The following is a 22,624-nucleotide window of genomic DNA, read 5'->3' on the forward strand; positions in this document are numbered from 1 at the left end:
GTTAAAAAGACAAATGATCTACCATATAATGTGAATACATTCAACAAATCAAACACAAATATTTACATATTGGTTTTCTGCTAAGAACTGGGTATACAACAACAAGTACTTACCGTATACTCGATTGAAACAAAAACCGCAATTTCTAAGTCTAATCATCCAAGGCATTGCTCTAATACTATGAACTTTATCTCCTGTCTCTCTTTACCCCTCTAGCATACCCTTCTCTCGCACCAATCATAAAAATATAAACATTTATCGCAACTTAAGGCTTCTTTATCAAAACCATTCTCTCTCAACTAAGGCTTCTCCTTACAAAGAATGATGCAAATCTATGAAAAAGAAGAAATACGATATTAGGTAGGTAGGTTTTGTGGTTTGGACTAAAAGACCCGACCAAAATGGATGAATTCATAAATACATAATCACAAAAATCATTAATTAATCAATTAATCCATGTCAAGGAATTCCATTCTCCTTCTCATTGTATCTTTCAAATCCGAAGCTTCACTTTCCACCTTTTGCACCCTTGTTATTTTTGCAACTTAAATAGAGGTTATGTGAGGAGGAAATTCTTCATTTTCCAAATCCATTTCACCTAGAACCACATTCTCTCCTCGAATAATATATAGACCTAAAGGATGCCACAATAAATATCACCAACTATAACTCATTCATAAGCATCTTACACCACCGCATTTGCAAATTGGTCAAAGGAACGAAGTATGTCCATAAGCTTTCTTCCATCTCGCAGTAATACAATCAACTTCTTATCAAGATAGTTTGCAAGAGATGTTGACAAGTAAATATCTTCTGGTCCTGCCCAAGACATTTTAGCAATGTCCTAGAGCAACAATGGAGATGGGGATAGATTCATACTTGATCGAGGATGACTTTTGAGATAATTTCATACTAGAGTGACGATTGATTTAAAGGTAGATTCGTGCTCGATCGAAAGAAAATGGATCTTAAGACTCCTACATGATCTTTAGCAAAAGACGAGACTGAGAACTGGAGCGAAGGAGAGAGATGACTCTATTTTTCTTTTGTAAATCTGTAGAGGGAGAATAATGGTTGACTTTTTATTAAGCGTTATGTTGTAACAGAAAAATTTGACAGAAGGGCTTTGGTGACCCTTTTTGATAATTTGAGGATTATTGGTGACCTTTCAAAAAGTTTAAGGGATAATTCGTTTTAAAAAATAATTCGTTTAAATTATTATTTTATATAACAGAATATAATATATAATATAATTATTATCATAATTTTAGTTATATTTAATTTCTCAAATTTATATTTAACATTTTAATATATATGAAATTTTGACTCAATACATATCACAATTTAAATAACATGGTTGAAGATGTGTTATTATGAATTTGACAATGTTTAAACAAAATATTATGATCAATGAAAAAAATAATGACTACAAAATAATATGGTAAAAAGTTGATTGAATACACATTGGGAGATAAACAAGATATATGTGAAACGTTCACATAGCTTTGATTAGAATGTCAATCCATATGCCTCAAAACAGAATTTGAGAACCTAAAAATGAATGGAGACTCCAATCGATCAAGTATAGAAGATATTCATAATTATGGACAATAGTCTGAAGTTTTAGGGTTAGTACAAGAAGGAAGATACATCCTCACACATGTGCAAACTTCGTCCTTTGTGATATAAGACGCGATACTCAAAATTAAAAAGTTGAAAAGGGCGGAAAAAATTCTCTCTCGCAAAGCTAGGGATGTACTCCTAGCTCACATCCTTATTGTCCACTAGCACAATGTTGTGTGTTCTCTCAAAGTCGTATTAAGACACTATTTTATCCTTTAATTTATGTACCGTAATCTAATGACAAAAGACAAAATGAACAAGTTCATGGCTAACTATACCGAATGCACAATGTGTCATATGCACAACGGAGATGGAGACGACTAACCATTTCATAAAGTTTCTCATTCACAATCAATATATGAAGTGAACTCACAACAACAATGAACTTTGTTAACTTTCTAGAAAAATGACACATGTCCCAGTATGGATAGATAGAAAATGGTAAAAATGAAATGTAATAATCTTCTTATGGGTTAGATGTACAAATGGAATTGTTTGCAAGATATTTGAAACGAATTGCACATGAAAAGAATCTCAATCACCCAACAAAATTGAGAAGCTTGGCAATGTCTTAGTATTGATTATGCTTAAGTCACAAAATATCAACCAGTATAATGCAAAATAGTTACATTCATTTTATTTATTATTCTCAACATTACAATGTAATTGTGTTGAGCCAAATATTTTTTTCTCATTGAAAATGATTATTTCATTTTTCTGCTTGAGACATTTTTAACGCAATTAGATAAAAATATATATAAAATATTATTCAATTTAATAATTAAAATATTAAAATATTCTTTATTTTAAATTATTATTTATTATTTTATAATTATATATTAATACCTTTAAGATAATCAGGTTATTCCAAGGATGTCAATGGGACGGGGAATGCTTTTATCATCCCGCCCCGTTTAAATTTCGGGTATTTTTTTAATACCATCACGCCTCGTTCGGTTTTTGTCGGTTACGAAAAATCCCCGCGGGGCACCAATAATTAATTTTTTTTATATAAACGATTTTTTAATATAATATATATGATAATATATTGAAATTTTATATTATTATAAAGAAATAAACTTATCACTCTTATAAAATATACACTCTTATAAAATATAATGAATAAAGAAATATATAGGTAATTTAATAAATTTAATTATATTTATAGTGATCGGGGCAGAATCAGGATGAGATCGGGTCGGGTAGAGGACATAAATACCATCCCCGCCCCAACTCCATTTGGTTTCGGGGGAAAACCGTTCCAAACGGGACAATTCGGTTCGGTTTTCGCGAGGCGGTTTCAAATTGTCATCCTTAGGTTATACCAATAACTTAAATCCGAATCAGCCCTAAGATGATTATGTATGTATGATATAGTAAATTGAGTTATTTGAGATTATATAAGTTTGATTCTCATTCAGAATGAAAATTGTGAATCGTGCTAGTTTTCAGTAAAAATCCGCCTGATCATGATACAAACAAAAGGGAAAATATTATTTAGCCTTATTGTCAAACAAATCAATAATGTATATGTCCGAAATAATATTAAATTAAAACTAAAATATTATAATAAAAATTATACATTGATTTTAAAGAAATGTTGAATTATGTGAAATTAATCCCCCCAATTACTACTAATTTCTTTGAGTCTCATAACCATGGATCATTCGAACACTAGGGTATCTGGAAGCCATGACCAACCATCTATGAGCTTTGGAACAGTGTATTGTTGAGCCTCTATGTCACCCATGACCCTATAGCTTTTCCAATTTACTCTTTTCCGAGTTGAAGATCCAGGGCCGAAATTTTTATACTCTCTATAACACAAATTGTTCACATCCGAAGATCCGGCGAATTTTAACCAGCCTGCTGGATTGATTTGTTTGTTGAAAAATGACTGAAGAAACGCAACTCGAGCATGATTCCTCCAAGGTCGTCCCAAAAATGTGTTGTTTGAGGGGATTATCAACGAGTATTGAAACGAGAAACCCGTGTTCTCATATGTAAACTCCCTACTTTGAGCAGTTATCACAGCTAAGGCTCGGTTCATTGTCTTTATGGTACATTTTTGAAACACGGCTGCTGCATTTCCAAAAATGAAATCCACAGTCCCTATTATGAAACATTCGCGATATAATTGTCTACCGGAAGCTGCATAAAGGGTATCTTGGTATCCCTCAAAGCTACATCGGTAAAAAACAGAGTGATCCGAAAAGGAAGCCATTGCCACTCCTTGTCCACCCTTCGGACCAGCTGTGTTCCTAAAGGTTATGCCCTGCGCAATGAATCCCGAGCCTTGTACGGCTGAGATTTTGTTAAGGTGTAGATGTTTAGTTTAATGTAGTAAATCTTACAGAGAAAAACCAAATTTCAAATAATGATATTAATACAAGTCGTTAATACTATTCACGACGTATTTACCGTCGGCAAACATTTCTTTTCAGATATTAGCGACGGTAATTTTATCATTAACTACGGATTTGGTCCAGCTTTTTGAAAGCTTAAATTTTGATTTTGATTTAAACCCCTAAATTAGGGACGGTATCCTCGTCACTATACTATAACGACGTTTTCTCCGTCGTTATAGGACCACATATTCGTTAGTCAAAGATTTGAACAATTTTTTTAAAATGTTATCAATAATATATATCAAAATCGAAGGAATAGTTTAGGGAGGTAATATGAATAAATGAAATAAAAAAAATTAAAATAGATGACGAGGATAGAAGAGTACCGAAAGTTGCAGATCCGATGAGACTAAAACCTTTTGGTTCACTGCGTTCACCAGTAATTATAGTTTTTTTTATGCCGTCTCCAACCATTACGACGTTATTAAGATTCTTAGGGATTAGAATATTCTCATGATACACTCCCGATTTAATAGAAATGACATATTTCATGTCATCCTTCCGTTTCCATCTTCTCAAATTAGTGATAGCCTCTTGTATGGTTTTATAGTTACCAGTTCCGTCCTTGGCCACTACAATATCTACCTTGGAAAATATTGACGTCCTTTTTGTCGACTTCTTTTCGTTTCCAAGAACCAACTTGTTAGGAATATGTTGTCGGATATTGTGATCAACCGCCTGTTCCGACCATTCATGGTTAATGGTAAGTGAATTCCTTATTAGAGCCGTTATGTTGTTTCTCGATAGAGGGGTAATGTGATTGATAATCTGGGAAATTTCTCTTTCACAAATGAGAATATTCGTGGAGGCTGCGCTAAGCCATGATTGTGTATCGGAATCTGTGTGATTGTTGGAGACGTATAGAGTGTTGTTTAGCTGGAGGGTGGCAAGATCGTAGAGATTTGAACAGTCGAACCATGCACCCATTTTTTCAGGTACATTTTCTACACTTTTGCGCACTCTCAAAACCTCGGTTAGGGCTGCCTTCAATGTCACTCTTAGGAAATCGCGTTCCCCGTTTATAACAAATGGACTAAGTCGGCTTTCTTGGCTGAGGTGGTAGAGACATTGCGCTGGATATGGCAATTCGCGACACCAACAAGATAAGTCTTGGCTTGGAGTACAAGATTTTGAGTAAGCTATTGAAATGAGAGAAAAAAATATAAAGAAAATGGAACTAACAACATTGGTATTGGTAGACATTTGGATTTTAGATGTATTTTTTGCTCTATCAAGTGTGTTACATTCTAACTATATATATACTAACTACACAATGATTATTTTAGGAAGGAGTTTGAAATCTAGCATAATTTAGTAAATGTAAATACAGTCAAACATTGAAATTTTCTACATATTTTTTTCAATTGAATTTATATTTTGTTTTGGGTCTCTCATGGAAATTTAAATTTAATAGAATTTTATAATAGTAATTTGGAGATATTACTAATTATTCCATGCAGTTATATATACAATTTATAAATATTTGGTCAATGTCGACATCTTTAATATTGTAGCTTGTAGTAAATCTATAATGTTCATTTATTTATTTAGAATATTCTTCTGGTCCTTTTTTAGAAAGAATATAATATTCTTTTTTAAAATATAATGTCATTTAGAGTTTTGATTGAATTATAAAAAAAATATTATAATAAAATATCATTGTATTCATTCTCAATAATTACATGTTTTATGCTAATATACCATTTATTTAAAAATATATATATATATTATAATTATATATTAATAAATTTTAAGTATTTTTTTTTTTTAAAAAAAATCTTCACTTCTAATTCAAAATCAACATTATTCAATATGTTTTCTAAATAAACCAAGATTTATTTAAATAACTCAAATGCTTTATATATTTCTTATTAAAAAAATATACAAAAGTTGTTAAAAAAAAATAATGCTAATAAAATAGTATTGGTGGTTTTTTTTTATGGTAATTTTATAGTTATATGTTTAATAAATAATATTCATATCACTAGATTAAAGATTGCTTTAGACCTTGTTTATATTATTAATTCATGACAACTCTATGATATTTAAAAAAAAGGAATCTAGGCAAAATCAAAATTATGAATGTCCGTTAGTATAATTTTTATTTAAAAAAAATCATTACATATTAATGGGTTACTTTGATTCGCACATAAACATGAATAATTCGTAATTACTTAATAAATTACTACAGTAATTTTATGAATAAGTTATTAATGTATATAAATTAAAATCAAACATATCTTAATATTTAACTTAATATAAGTTAAAACAAATAAGAAGAATACTTTTAAAACGATTAAACATATCACACTTAATCAGCATTAGCAATTTAAAGAAATTGAGTATTATTAAATACATGAATATTTAATAATAAACTGCACACTACACACTACACACTGTAGTCCCAGGATAGATATTTAGTGAGTAATATCGGAGTGAAACATCCACTGTTGACAAGTTTGGACTGAGATTGCGTTTTTGGTTAGTTTGAGTCGATGAGTTTCTATTCCGATCATTTTATTTGAATCATTTTGTTCGAAAGAAAAACCAGATATTTAGTGATGGCGTTCAAATTATGTATTTATTCGCCAACACTTGTTATTATGACATGTGTAAAACAAAGGAATTTTTATCTGAAATCAATCTAGATATATTATTTATTTTATTGTATAAATGTAATAAATAGTTACATAATTATTATATATATTTAAATCCATGGTTCATAAGGCACTTTGGTACTTGGAAGCCACAAGCAACCATCTATGAGCTTTTGAAACAGAGTATTGTTGAGCCTCCAAATAACCCATAACCCGATACCCATTCCAATTAACTCTTTTCAAAATAGAATATCCAGGCCCGTTGCTCTTATACTCTCTGTAGCTAAGGCTGGCTATTAGGGTGGGCAAGATGGGTCACTGCACAGGGCTCCAAAATAAAGAAGGACAAATTTTTTTTTATACAGCACCATAAAAAATAAATAAATTAGATTTTATGTTTCTTTCTACTCGACTCTCTCCCTCTCAAATTTAGGTCCCAAATCTTAGATCGCCCCAAAAATAAACGAGAAGGCCCTGTCTATAGCATAACTTATCGACGTTCGATTCATCGTTGAATTTTAACCAACCAGCTTGGTCGATATATTCTTATTGAAATACGACTTAATAAACGCGGTTCGAGCATATATCTTCCATGACCTTCCCAAAAACGTGTTGTTAGATGGAATTGATAGAATGTTTATCATTATCCTAATCATTAATATAGACTATAATTATAACGCAGCGGAAGTGTACCTGAAGATGATCTCATTGTAGATCCGGATTGATCTGTTCTTGAAAGGAACGACTAGGTCTTTCAAGACTAAGTATTATCCGTTCTCCTCTGATATTGACGGGAAATCAAAGGACAAGAAAATGTAGGAGAGTTGAGAGAGAGAAGGCGTGAGAATTATTCTTTGAATCTCCCTCTCCTGTTTCTTAAATAATACTTGTCTCATGGACCTAAACAAAGTTGAAGCCCATATATTATTTATAAATTTGTAAATATAGGAATTGAATTTTAGTTTAGTATCAGTTATTGTGAAATTGAAATTAGAATTATAATGTAAATTCTAATATCTAAACATATCTCTTGGAGTTTTTTAATCCACCTTATGATAGATCTTTGATATTTTCACTGGACGATGACATTAGTGGATAAGGACTAAACAAAAGGTATCCAAAGAATTGATCGGGCAAAAAAGGATTTTCTATGGAAACTCCGTTTTCAATCTCAGTGGTCATACACATGACATGCCAATTGGCTTCTCACAAATAAAAAAACAATCAACAATATTTTGACTCCATCTTGAAGAATCTGCCAAAACTCTCCAAAGAAAGAAAAGCCAAATCTTGTGATCACTAAGTCAATTAGTCCAAGTTTACGAGTCCTAGACCACTTAAGGGGATCCAGTTTTGAATGGAAGAAACTCTACTAGTAAATGTATATTTAAGTAATTTTTATGAACATATGATTGATTTTACTTTTTTACATTACAAATATTCAATTTTTAAAATTTTTTAATTTATTATTATTATTATTATTATTTTGAATAAAGTAGAACTAGCATGACATCCCTCTTAAACTCAAAGCGCTTTTTAAGTCGACCTTAACTACTGAACTAACTTCATGTGATATTACAAATATGCCATTGATATTGCATAACCTATAGTTTTGACATGGTTAGATTCTGTTGAGATTATTGGTCAGATATTGTTAAGCAAAAGCATACCCAGCCCAATATTGGAAACGCCCCCAAATCTTTTCCAATAAGAGAATCCAATGACCTAGGTTAACTGCCCATTGGCCCAAAATAATTATAGTACTAGAAATTAAGCTAGGCATAACTTGGGTTGGGAATTTTGATTCTGTTTCAAATTAATTAAGATTAAAATATTATTATGGCATTGTTTTTTATTGATAAAATAATTAAAATCTTATTAAGTGGTTTTATAATAAAATTATATCTCTTTGTTTTTACAAATAATGGGTTTTAAGAATTTTTGTGTGTATTTTCTTAAGCTTTTCACACATTTTGATTCATTCTCCTTGTTATTTCATGAATATTTTTCAAGAAAATCAACATATGGGGCTCTAACTATAAGGTTATTTTGTCTCAAGCTAATTTTATCATGTATTCAAACTAGGCTTCATTTGAATTTTTGTCAGGGTTGGCGTAGTGTATGAAGATCTATTTATACAATTATTGAGTTAATAGTGTATTTATACAATTTTCAAGAAATTAAGGATTGTTTCATACGAATGTCCCGTTTTTAAGGTCGGTTTGTGTTGAGAATTTTGAAACGAATAATATTTTTATATTGTAATCAATCGATGTGAGATGGGTAAATGCACATGTTATCCAAATCTAAAATATGAGATCAAACACAATAAAAAAAGAACACCAAATTTATGTGGAAAACCCTCTGAACTTTAAAGGTAAAACCACGGGTCCAACCGACAAATTTAACTATAAATAAGAAACGATTACAAATGTTATCCTCAACTTTAAACCTAAAGTTTAGGTATACAAACAGAGATATCCAATTTCATTCAGACCCAAACAAGTCTAGATATAAAATAACAAGAAATTGCAACCTAAAGGTGATAAATATAAGGAGATCGCTACTGCCTCCTTCTCTTCTTCCTCTGTTTCTTCTTCTCTTAGCAAAATGTCCTCTCTATAACAGTGATAAAATGAATAACATCTTAAGGTTTTCTTATTCAAAGTGCCTAATTGTGCTGGACCCACAAGGCCCAACAATCTCCCCCTCCAGCAAACGGAGAGAGGCACACCGATTTTTAAGTCATCACTTGGTATTCATGCCGACAAGACGACAACAAAGCTTGAGCTTGTCTTTTGGAACTTTCTTTGTAAACATGTTTGACGGGTTCTTATCCGTGTGGATTTTCTTCATACTCATCTACTAGTTTTCTATTACATCTCTTAACCAATGAAATATCACATCAATATGCTTAGTTCTGTAATGATATGTAACATTCTTTCTCTAATTTATGGCACTCTAGCTATCACAGAAAACAATTGCATCTTCTTGTTGCATACCAAGCTCTAGGAGAAATCTAATCACCCACAATAACTCCTTACCAGCTTCAGTTGCTGCAATGTATTATGCTTCTACTATTGATAAAGCCACACATTTCCGCAACTTGGATTGTCATGACACGGCTCCCCCTGCAAAAGTAAACACATAACCTGAAGTGAATTTTTTGTGATCCAGATCTCTTGCCATACCAGTATTTGTGTAACCTTCTATCACTGTTTCACTATTTACAAAACTCAAACACAAATTGGAAGTGCCTCTTAGATATCTAATAATCCATTTTATTACTTTCCAATGTTGTTTTCCTATATTAGAAAGGAATTTACTTACCACGCCGACTGCATGCGATATATCTGGCCTAGTGCTAACCATTGCATACATCAAACTCCTTACTGCTGAGGAGTATGACACACTTAACATTTCATCATTTTCTTTCTCTGTTGATGGACACAATTTTTTGCTCAATTTCAAATGTCTAAGAAATGGACAATTTACTTCCTTTTCTCCTGGCATGTTGAATCTCTCAAGCACCTTTTCAATATACTTCTCTTGTGACAACTAAAGTCTCTTGACCTTTTTGTCACGAGTAATCTACATGACGTGCTTGGCCCATGTCCTTAATGTCAAATATATTGGACATCTCCTTCTTCAACATAACTATTATCTGAGAAACATGTCCTATAAGCAACATAAAGTAAAAGGATTAGAAACTTTCTATTAGAATATCTTTTGAAGTAACACACGGATTTGCCTTGGTTCTCTGATACTCATGACTCATCATAAAAGAGTTAAAATTTCTTGTACCACTGTCTCAGAGCTTGTTTCAAACTGTATAGACTCTTCTTCAATTTGCAAACCATGTTCTCTTTTTTCTTTCACTTCAAATCCCTTTGGTTGTACCATGTATATCTCTTCTTCCAAGTTACCATGAAGAAATGTAGTTTTTATATCAAGTTGCTCAATTTCAAGATCTAAGCTAGTTACTAGACCTAACAATGTACGAATGGAAGCAATCTTTATCATTGGTAAGAAAATCTCCTCAAAGTCGATGCTATGTTTCTGTCCAAAAGCCTTTACAACAAATCGGGCTTTGTACTTCATAATTTCTCCATTTTTATATCACTTTATCTTGAACACCCATTTTTTCTCAGTGTCTTTGGCCCTTGGGAAGCTCCGCCAGCTCATATGGTCTCATTTCTTACAATGACTTTATCTCGTCTTTCATTGCATTCTGCTACTTAGTTTTGTCTTTAGAAATTTGTGCCTCCTGAATTTTTTTTGGCTCTCCTTCTTTTGTTAATAGAACTAGCATGACACACCACTACTATGGTTCCCCGCTTAAACTTAAAGCGCTTCCAAAAAATATGGACACAAGGAGTTAAACATATAATCTGAATACACACTTAACCATTTAACCAGGCGCGTATTATCGTCTAACGGGCTCGAACCTAGTATTTCTCAAGGAGACTAGGGATATCTACATATTGTTGTCTCTAGACTAAAAGAGAGGATTTATTAGACGAGCTTTGATCAATCTTCTTGAATCATTTTCACTTGTAGCCCTGTATCTTCTATACTTCTCTTATATAATTTATTTTGTTCTTTATTTTATAATAATTGGTATCACATCTAGGGACGGATCTATGATTCAGAGTTGAGCCTAAAAAAAATAACGATTTTTTTTAATAAAACGAGTGAATAAATGTAAGTTTTACCATTTTTTTAATAATTAATTAAACAAATATTGAATTATATTGAAAATTAAAAAAATTATTGGATAGTGTTACATTTCTAACATATTTCTTTTTCTTCTTTCGAGGTGGGCTACATAGATCCGCCCCTGATCACATCTTGTGTTTCCATTATTAGACTACTGAATTAACCTAAATTTATATTTGAAATATCAATTCTATTTTCAGAAGTAGGAGGAGATTGCCAATTTTCAGAAAAGATCAGTTGTAAAGAAAGAATCATCCATCAATTATTAGTTCTTTTTAGTAGGAAGGCAACGTCTAATTTGAGAGTTTTTGCTAGACTACTAGACTAGATGGATATTGGTAGAAAATCGACAAATGGTTGAAGAAGATTGACAAGTCTTTAATAAAGATAAACAAATCTTGAAAGAAAATCAATGTTTGGGTTAGACAAACATACGAATGTTAAAGACAAATTTATAGTATGTTTTGTTCATTGTTTGATTATTACGGTTAATCACCTACTAAAAGTAAAAGAAGAAAAATTGCTTATTACTATTTGGAAGAGTTAAATTTGTCATTTTCTTTAATTAAATTATTGATTGATTTGTTAATTTATAATAATAAAGGAAACATCTTGAAAATGGGTGATAAGGAATTAATTTGTTCTTAAATGATATATTCTTACTAAGAACTATTGTAATTTATGAAGATTTTTGTCATGATTTATGTTTACTAGTGAAGGTATTCATTCAAGAATTTTATATTATTCTTTTATTCCTTTTTTAATGGAAATAATTTAGAGAAATTTTGTATATTATTCCATTATTGTATTGAACAAATTTAGAGAACAGCCTTATAGGGCAACAAATTTGAACCAAATGTATTAAACACAAAATGTGGCTGACATCTTTTAAACATGCATGTAACATTTTGTTACCACTACATCTTCTAAGTTAGAGTTACTCAACTTTTCCAGATTTGATTGAGTTGAGATTTATAGATAGTAATCACTTAATACATGATTTAACCAAACATAACATAAAAATATATAGTTAATAACTTAATAGAACTTGCAGCTTGCACCCAAAGGTTGGGCCAAAAGGCCCATGCGCTCAGGGCTGGGCCAAATTAAGCTCACGCGTGTATTGAGAAATAGAGCCCTAGTATTGTATATAAATATGTTGTTGTTTATGCTAAAGAAAATAGCTCACGGGTCATTGGTTGTCTGCATATAATGTGTTGCATCCTCTTTTCTCTCTAGAGGCACTCATTTACTAAGGGCAGACGCTCACATCTTTAGTTTCACATGGATACGGTTAGACATATCATGGTTTTGATGCTCGATCTAAGATTTGACACATTAATGAGTTGTTTTGACGTATCGTCGTTTCTTGAGAATCAACCGAAACTCAAGAGCGTATATTTAAGACTAAATCAAAGGATAAAGGTATAAAATATTGTGTATTTTTTTATTAACTTTGAAACGATTAATTATGAAAAATGAAAGGTCCTGATTTTTTAATTTTGATTTTCTAATACTTGTCAGGGCTCCGAAAGGTCATCAAATTTTTTGTGCGTATTCATAGCCTGGGAGATCTGCGTCTTGCTGGCTCAAGCTAAATTAACTGGTTAGTTTTTAAGTTATATAAGTCGCGGTTAATTAATTAAAAAAAAAACTCACTTAATTTTATGATTGATAAACACAGGTCATGCTGCGTAGGAAACTCTAGATTGGCTAGATACGAGGGTCTATGTAAAGATAAGGGTGGACATATGCAGAGGATTCAACATTCATATGAAATGAAAAATGTAGTGAGAAATAGACGAGAGAAAAACTAAAATTATATAAATATTGTAATTATTATTATTAATAAAAAGAAGTTGATATATATTTATAATGTTATACGTTTTATTTACGTTATGGTGGAATTATAAAGTTAATAATAATAAAATTATTTTAAATTTTAAATTTTTATTTAAATATTTTTATGAATTTTTTTATACATACTTACAAATATATATTTTAAAATCAAACATTCAAATCTGGTTGGGTATATCAACTTATTTAACTTTTGTATACTTTTTTACAATTAAATAAAAATATATTTTACTTAAAATTTAATGGACCAAATTAATGATATTTTTGTATAAAATATAATTTACTTTTTCAAAACAAATAAAAAATAATAAAAAAATTATTATATTGGATAAAATCTGCATATACATTAGCATTAAACTTTTATTTAATATATGTGACATGTCAATTGAACTTTTATTTTTTAAATAAATTTAAATACGATTTTCTCCATACTTAAGTCACCTAAATCTTTTCAAATTTTCTAAATTAATTTTAATTTAAAATTTTAAATTAACTTTTTTTTTGCTAAATTAATATAATTTATTATTCAAGTACAATTATTTTATTAATCATTTAAACATTTTTATTATATTATAATTAATTATTAAAAACATTCTAAATTTAATTATTTATATGTATACTTATATATTTAAATTATTATTTTTATATAATATAATATAACACAGAATAATATAAATATTATCATTATTAATCATTTTCATAAATATTTATTCAATACATAATTCATTTAAAACATATTACCCTTAAATTTAAGTGACACTTAAGTTACTTCGAACATTTACTTTTAGTCTTTAAACTATTTTTTAAAAACAAATCGTCCCTCAAATTTTCAGAAAGAATCGATAATGATCCTTTTGTCAATTTTTTCGTTAAACATAACCGTTATAACTAGGAGCCCTTCAACTATTATTATAGATTATGTTTGGCCCTCAAACTATTCTGATAGTTTATTTGTTAACCCTTGATTTATTTCTCCCAAAATTATCAACATATTCAATATTGACTCTTTTCTATTTTGTTTTATGACCAAATTTAAAAATAATTTGTTTAATTGCAATCTATAAATATTTTTTTTACAAGTATTTATTTATTATAATAGAATTTTAAACAATTACAACTTTTTATTATAAGTTTTTTTCTTTTTACAATAATGTCAAATAAAAATGTGAATATGATTAATCAATAGCATCATCAATGTCAGATTAATAATATTCATTAAAAAGTACTACAAACATCAATAATCATCTTTTATACACTATAGTTAAAAAGACAAATAATTTACCATATAATGTGAATACATTCAACAAATTAAACAAATATATTTACATATTGGTTTTCTGCTAAGAACTGGGTATACAACAACAAGTACTTACCGTATACTCGATTGGAACAAAAGCCGCAATTTCTAAGTCTAATCATCCAAGCCATTGCTCTAATACTATGAATTTTATATCCTGTCTCTCTTTACCCCTCTAGCATACCCTTCTCTCGCACCAATCTTAAAAACATAAACATTTATCGTAACTTAAGGCTTCTTTATCAGACAATTCTCTCTCAACTAAGGTTTCTCCTTACAAAGAATGATGCAAATCTATGGAAAAGAAGAAATACGATATTAGGCAGGTAGGTTTTGTGGTTTGGACAAAAAGACCTGACCGAAATGGATGGATTCATAAATACACAATCACAAAAAATCATCAATTAATCAATTAATCCATGTCAAGGAATTACATTCTCCTTCTCATTGTATCTTTCAAATCCGAAGCTTCCCTTTCCACCTTTTGCACCCTTGTTATTTTTGCAACTTAAATATAGGTCATGTGAGGAGGAAGTTCTTCATTTTCCAAATCCATTTCACCTAGAACCACATTCTCTCCTCGAATAATGTATAGACATAGAGGAATCACACAATAAATATCACCAAGTATAACTCATTCATAAGCATCTTACATCACCGCATTTGCTAATTGGTCAAAGGAACGAAGTATTCCCATAAGCTTTCTTCTATCTCGCAGTAATGCAATCAACTTCTTATCAAGATAGTTTGCAAGAGATGTTGACAAGTAAATATCTTCTGGTCCTGCCCAAGACATTTTAGCAATGTCCTAAAACAACAATGGCGATGGAGATAGATTCGTATTTGATCGAGGATGGCTTTAGAGATAATTTCGTACCAGAGCGGCGATTGATTTAAACGTAGATTCGTGCTCGATCGAGAGAAAATGGATCTTAAGACTCATACATGATTTTTAACGAAAGATGATACTGAGAACTGGAGCGAAGGAGAGAGATGGCTCTATTTTTCTTTTGTAAATCTGTAGAAGGATAATAATGGTTGAAAATGAAAGTTTTTATTAAGCGTTATGTTGTAACGGAAAAATTGACAGAAGGGTCTTTGGTAACCCTTTTTGATAGTTTGAGGGTTATTGGTGACCTTTCAAAAAGTTTAAGAGTTAATGCGTTTTAAAAAATAATTCTGAGTGCTAAAAATAAACGATCAAAGTAATTTGAGGATCACTTAAATAATTTGCACTATAACCATTACAATATAATAACTTAATACTTAATAAAAATAATTACAATTATCTTATTTTAAAATTATTACATATATTAATAAAGAGAATGATTTTTTTTACTGTATTTTTTTTAAATATAAATGACTTATAATCTTAATTAAAAATATCTTAAAATAGAGAAACAATGTAATTATTTTGGTTGGACAAAACAAACATATGTCAAATTGGAAAAGTGCCAACAAAACGCACTTAGAGAGAGAAATTTTCTCTGGAGATTTTTTCTCACATCGGGCACGACCGGCACATCAACGCCGCCGGAGCTTTTGACGTCGGAATGATCTCAAATTTCTCCAGCAGTCGCGGTCATCTTCTCTTACTGTTGACCGGAGCATTTCGTCAAACCCCCTTCTGCAGAGACTTGACGTCAAATCGGCGTCGGTCGCCCTCCTCTTCTCACTTTTCGATTACAGGTTAGTTCGGACATCGGTCGGGACATCAAACCACATCGCGAGGCGCGGGTAAGTCTCCATTGAACTTCTTTATCGCCGTTTGAATCAAGTGTTCGGTCTGGAGGAAGCTTTCGTAGCTACAGACCGTTCCAAAATTGCTTAAACCCTTTCTTGTTTGAGCAATTATTTTCAAGCCCCTGTTCCGGTGCGATTGGTTTCCAATCGTGCTGTTTGCGCCCACCCTTTGCTGCAGAATTCCAACCTCTGTGGCTCCTTTGAAGATTAGGCAGTTTGCGCTTGATCTTTCCAATGACTGGTACGCGCCCGTCCAGTGTAGTTACTCGGGCAAGGGGCGTCCTTCAAGTCCGCCCTGATGATCCTAAGAAGGTGCTGAAGGGGCCGTCGACAAACAACAAGGCTAGGTCTGATAGACGAACTCACAAGTCTCTTAACAATCCCAGGAAGCAGAAGCCAGAAATCATGGATGAAGTCCTAAACAACGGAGAAGATGCGCCTATTGATTCTATGCCAAATACATCATCGGGTATGAGTTCTTTTCCACATGCTGATGAATTACATGAGAATAGTTCTATTGGGGATTCATACTGTAACAATATGCATGTTCATAATAGAAATGATATGATTGAATTGATAGGAAAAGACAGTACTGCATATAGAAATGATAGGACTTTAATTCCAGAAAATTCTATTGTTACTGGACTTGCTGCACAGAATGGACCGTTAGAGTCGCTGGTTGGTACCCTAGACCTGACCGGTCATTCTGTTGGGAAATTGGATTTGAAATCTTGTCTTGTTGAAATTGATGACAATCGGGTCGCTTGTGCTGAAAATTCGGTCCCAATGTTGGAGATAATCTGTCAAAAGGCTCTAAGGTAATGCAGGAAAATGACATAAATTGTACAAGTTTATTGGGTCCTATTGAAAGCTCAAAATTGTGGCCTGTTTCTAAATCGGGTGAAAACATTACGCTGAGATTTATGTCTGTTTTGAATGATCCTACTGAAGTTGGTACTGGTGTTCCTATTGAGGTAAGTATGACAGAGCTGAATAAGACTGTTGATCGAGAATTAATAGGTTCAAAAAATATTACAAGGTCGGGGTCAGTTTCAGAAGCAGGAAAACATGACAGTTTGGGTAATTCAGGTGCAGAGAAAGATCAGAAAACAAATTTTACCGGTCTTGCTAGAGAGGATGCTAAACTGGGCAAAATAGATCATTTTGAAATTGCCTCTACAGGGTTGGAGATATCAGCTGCTCAGAGTCCATTAGGTCCAAAGAAGGATATAATTTCAGAGTCTTGTTCTTCAATGAGAAATCTTGCAAATCTAAAAGTCTCGGGTTCCATTAATGATCAGAATGCTAAATCTACCTGTCCTTCTAAGGATCAAATGGAAAGTCAGATATCCAGACTATGTACTAGGCTTGAAAAAGGTTGGACAGAAGACACTAAATGCGCCCAGGATTCTGAAACTGAGGCTAAAATTGCAGGATCTTCTAAACAGCCTACACATCTAGCTGAAACTGTTAAAGGACATAGTCTAACAGAATCTGGAAACACTGAAGAAATTGGATCTGAGTTAGAGCTATTCATGGAAATAAATTCATCTAAATTAGAAAAGCCTAATAATACAGATCTAAAGGATGATGAAGTAAACTTGATTGGTATAGCCAATGGTGAAAGCTTGGCTGGAAATTATATTGATTCGTTGATTGATGACATCATGAATGACAATCTGGGTCTGGGTATGGATCTCATGGAAGCTACACATAAGTTGGGTCAGAATATAAGTCAGGGCATAAGAGGTGAAGAATGTATGAAACTAGAAGAATTAGCCAACGGTTTTCGCTTGGCCGGGTCTGATGAGGGGTTAGCCAACGGTTTTCGCTTGGCCGAGTCTAATATGGGGTTAGCCAACGGTTTTCGCTTGGCTGAGTTATAAAAAATAATTTGGTTGCAAAAAAGTTGGGTCTAACAAGGGTGGATAACATGAATATTCAAGTCATTGATCCTGAACACGCCGGTCCTGGACACACTAAAACTACTCATGGCATTGATCATATCTCTTCAAATGCCGATCTTAGCTCTTCAAACGGTCCTAGCTCTTCAAACGCCGGTCATAGCTCTTCAAATGCTGGTCCTAGCTCTTCTAATGACAGTCCTAGATCTTTTAATGCCAATCCTAGCTCTTCTAATGCCGATCCTATCTCTTTAAATGTCGTTCCTGACATCACATATCCACCTTCTACCGGTCCTAATCGCCAAGATAATAAATCTACTAACAAAGCTATGAGCCACCGGTCGAATCAAAAGAACCAAAGCATAGATGTTGATTTGGAATCAGACGATAGCACTGACTATGATGAAACAATAATATGCGACCTCGAATATCATAAGTCCATGAAGAAGATATTGGCAACAAAGATCAAACCAAAAGCAAAGAGGCGTAATTCTTCCAAAACAAGTGCTGAAATTGAAAAGATCGATCAAAAAACCGGATCGAATAATTCTAAAACAGCTAAGAAGGGTAAGAATGAATCGAAAATCAAAGAAAGAAAATATATGAAGGCAAATAACTCAAGTTCTAAGAAGAATGCTGAAGTAAATCCCAAGGAAACTGTGACACCCGAGGTTAACCCTGAGATATTGAACCTGGGTGCGTTTTCTCCACTCGTTAATCTGGATCCTGAAATGCCAATTGATAGCATTCAAAAGAGGAAAACTGATACACAAGAGAAGAGCACTAAAAGGGATATTCTAAAGAAGATCGGAACAATTGAAGGCAACGGTTTTGTGAGAAATATAAGGGTTAGATGGGCCGAAAAGAACAAACAAGTCAGGAAAGATAGCATCCCTGAAACAGTCATCTCCTCAGCTCCTCCTACTGCTGCAATTCCTCGCAAAGAAAATACTCAGGCTGATAACAAGGATCTTACTGCTGGTCCAACGTGGTCAATGAGGAAAAACGAAATAGCAAATTTGGCAGGACTAAGAAACCAGATGAAGAAGCTATTTTTCCAAATTAATAAACAAGAGATTACGATGCCCCAAGAAAGAAATGATCAGTTGAATGCTCAGTTCAACAGTTACTATCTAAAGAATTGGAATCTCTTTAACAAAGACCAATATGATGAAGTGATCAAGTGGACAGTTGACGCCATGAAGGAAATTTCAAAATGTAATAAAACAAAGGTGTACACAGTCATGAGCAACCCAAACAAAACCTGGCGAGAAGGAAATGTGTGGAATGGAAATTCCATGAGCGATCCAGTAAAGGGAAAATTCCAGATAGACACCTTATTCCCAAAGGTAATTACATTTGATCATCCGCACCGGTTTGAGCTCCCACCAGAAATTGAAGAAAAATGTGTCAAGGCATGGGAGTTTGTCATAGTTGGTTATTTTATGGGCAACATGAAGGCACCATTTGTTGAGGTTAAAAGAACGTTGATGAGTCAGTGAGAATCCTCTGGTCTAGAGAGGATCACAATCAATGATCACGGATTCTACTTTCTATCCATCAGGAATGGAAGCGAAATAAAGTCGATCATAGAGAGCGAATATACTTTTATCAGGGGAAAAAGATTCAAGTTGTACAAGTGGAGCGAGAAACTTAATACTAATCATAGACCGCCTGAACTTGAACAAATCTGGGTGAATCTCAAGAATGTTCCACCACACATGTGCAACCCGATGGGCCTGGCCTATATTTCAAGCATTATAGGCAAACCACTTATGTTTGACCCAGCAATGGAAAGTTACGAGTGTGCATCAGTGGCCAGAGTTAATGTCGAAATCCATCCAAGTAGCTTTCTTCCAATCAAGCTTGAACTTAAAGATAGACTGGGAAATTTATTTGACATTGGAGTACAATACGAATGGAAACCAAATCGATGTATATGGTGTAGCACTTTCACACACGCTACGAATAAATGTCCAGTCAATAATAATCTAAAATCGAAGGCCAATAACAACACTCAAGTAAGCGATATCAATGACTTTAACCAGGCTCAAGTTGAGAGAAATGTGAACATGTCTGAACTTAACAGCAATGAACGCACTGAGGATGATAAGATGGGCAACCAAAAGCAAGAACAGATAAGGATAAGGAAGAAGAATGAAGTGGGTAAGGGTACAAGCTAGCCCTACTAACGTTGATCATATTGGTCATGTTCAGGGTACCGGTCCTAGGGATTCTGTTTTCTCAAGAATAGGTCCTGTTCAAAATGTCAGTCCTGGTCAGGGTATCGGTTCTGATAAAGCTGGACATAGACACACCGATCCTAGAGCTTCTCATAAAGCTACTGTTCCTAGCCATATTGACCATATTTAGCCTAGTCTTGGACTTGTTGATCATGAAACTACTCAAGCTACCGGACTTGCTACTATAGGTCTGGATGAAAAATGTGCAACCATTGCTGATCCCAGCTATATTGGTCCTGATACTGGCACAAGTCCTATTATTGTGGATGATACTATTGTTGGTCCTAACTCCACCGATCCCAATACTGATCAAAGAACTAGTCTTGATGTAACTACATGTCCTAGTTCCAAAGTTTCTGAAATTCAAAGATCTATGGGATGGGGAATACTTGGCCCATATGAAACAAGCAAAATTGGATCTGAAGGCACTCCAATAGGTCGTGAGTCTACTCTTGACAGTTCTAGGAATGCAAGTAGGAACCGAAAAAACAGTGTCATCAAAATTCGAAATGACCTGATCCTTGGGCTCAGAGCCACCTTTCGAGATGATGAACAGGAGAATCTTAGAATAAGTAATAAAGAAGCTCTTGAGAATGGAATGGGAAATCTTGGGTTTTGTGAAATCAAAAGATCAAGTGCAGAAGAAGACAATTTGGTCTTGAATAAGGTAGTGAGCCTTAGTTCTGAAGTAGGGCGAATTGAAACCGATAACAAACATGAATCCAGTAGTGAAGAGGTTCAAAGTCAGAAAAGACATACTAAAGCAGAACAAGATGAAAATCGAAGACAAAGCAGAAAGATCCTGGATCCAGAAGCTACTAAATCTATCACGGGAGAAGATTAGATCTACATGAGGCAACCCTCACTCAATGACAATAGTATTCCATGTAATCAAACTGTAGCCATTGAAGATATTGAGGCAAGTGATGCTTATGATTTCTCTGATGAAGAGGTCCAGGACAGTCTGGAAAGTCAGGAACCCAACACTTATATTCATTCATGAATATAGTGACATGGAACATAAGGGGACTCAATGACCCTCTAAAATATAAAGAAATCAGGAGGATTATTGAGAATCAGAAAATCACTATTATGGGTATTCTTGAGACAAAAGTCAAAAGTCGGAACGTTGAGAAGGTTAGAAAACTGTGTATTGATAGTAGCTGGGAAATCATTCACAACTCAAATGACAAAACGGGCAGAATCTGGGTTATTTGGGATAACAAAGTTGTTGAGGTGACGACTCTCTTTTCGAATGATCAAGCAATCTTGGTGGAGGTCAAAGACAGAATCACAAGAATCGTGTTTAATCTTGCTATTGTCTATGGTAGCAACTCAAGCACTGACAGAAGACTCCTCTGGAATTTTCTTAGAAACTGGATCGATATTGATAAATCTTGTGCTGTCCTCGGTGATTACAACGTAACCAGAAACGAATCTGATCGTAGCCCAGAATCTGAAATTACTCGGGATATGATTGACTTTAATGACTGCATCAGAGATATGGGTTGTATCGAGCCTACCAATTATGGGAACTTCTTCACTTGGTCTTCTACGAGACGGAATGAGCAAATTAGAAAAAGTAGAATTGACAGATGTCTGGTAAATGAGAACTGGATTAATCAATTTCCAAGAAGTCAACTTCATGTTTTGAATCCGGGTACATCTGATCACTGTCCGATTAAATTGTTCTGGGAAAAGGAAGAAAGGTTCAAAAGGCCCTTTAAATTTTTCAATTTCTGGATGGATAATGATAAATTCAAAGGTATTCTCGAAAGCGTATGGTCAACAGATGTCAGAGGTTCCAACATGTACAGGGTTTCTGAGAAGCTTAAGCTTCTGAAGAATCATCTCCAAAGCTTTGACAAGAAGAAGTTCAGCAATATCTCCAATAGAGTTCTGGCTGCTAGAGAAAAACTGGAAGAGGTTCAGAAAAAGTTATTAAGGGATGATAGTGATAAACAACTCAATGAAACAGAAAGATATGCGCTTGAAAACTTCAGGAAGCTGAGTCTGCTTGAAGAGAATTTTGTTAGACAGAAATCAAGACAGAGCTGGCTTTCGTTGGGTGACAAAAACACAGCTTTCTTCTACAGAAAATGCAAGGCTAGAAACATGAGAAACAATGTGTACAGGCTGAAGAATGATGATGGTGAATATGTTCAGGGTCAAAAGGGTGTCCAAGATATGGCTATTGATTTCTATAAGCAGCTTATGGGTACAAGAAAGCAGC

General features: G+C 33.2%; 1 protein-coding gene and 2 pseudogenes across 1 annotated transcript; all 3 read right to left on the reverse strand.

Annotated features, from left to right (window-relative positions):
- Positions 1-449: 449 nt before the first annotated feature.
- LOC124922566 lies at positions 450-859 on the reverse strand (annotated as a pseudogene).
- A 2,427-nt stretch (positions 860-3,286) lies between these two features.
- LOC124926760 (pectinesterase-like) lies at positions 3,287-10,729 on the reverse strand. Its single transcript, XM_047467052.1, has 3 exons — positions 10,555-10,729; positions 4,358-5,170; positions 3,287-3,927 (listed from the first exon to the last, which is right to left on the reverse strand). Exons 1-3 carry the CDS (start codon positions 10,727-10,729, stop codon positions 3,287-3,289), a joined length of 1,629 nt encoding a protein of 542 aa, XP_047323008.1.
- Positions 10,730-14,913: 4,184 nt separating this feature from the next.
- LOC124922577 lies at positions 14,914-15,393 on the reverse strand (annotated as a pseudogene).
- Between the last annotated feature and the right edge of the window lie 7,231 nt (positions 15,394-22,624).

The sequence above is a fragment of the Impatiens glandulifera genome, chromosome 1 (genome assembly GCF_907164915.1).
Source record: "Impatiens glandulifera chromosome 1, dImpGla2.1, whole genome shotgun sequence".
Lineage (NCBI taxonomy): Eukaryota > Viridiplantae > Streptophyta > Magnoliopsida > Ericales > Balsaminaceae > Impatiens > Impatiens glandulifera.

What these genes read in the sequence shown, in the direction of transcription:
- LOC124926760 (XM_047467052.1), bottom strand. Translation starts at nt 10,729, where the DNA reads ATGAAGTACAAAGCCCGATTTGTTGTAAAGGCTTTTGGACAGAAACAT. An exon ending in AAAAACTACATTTCTTCATG is followed by an intron (nt 5,171 to 10,554) that starts GTAACTTGGAAG and finishes TCATTTCAATAG; the next exon opens with CTTACTCAAAATCTTGTACT. An exon ending in CATCGGATCTGCAACTTTCG is followed by an intron (nt 3,928 to 4,357) that starts GTACTCTTCTAT and finishes ACAAAATCTCAG; the next exon opens with CCGTACAAGGCTCGGGATTC.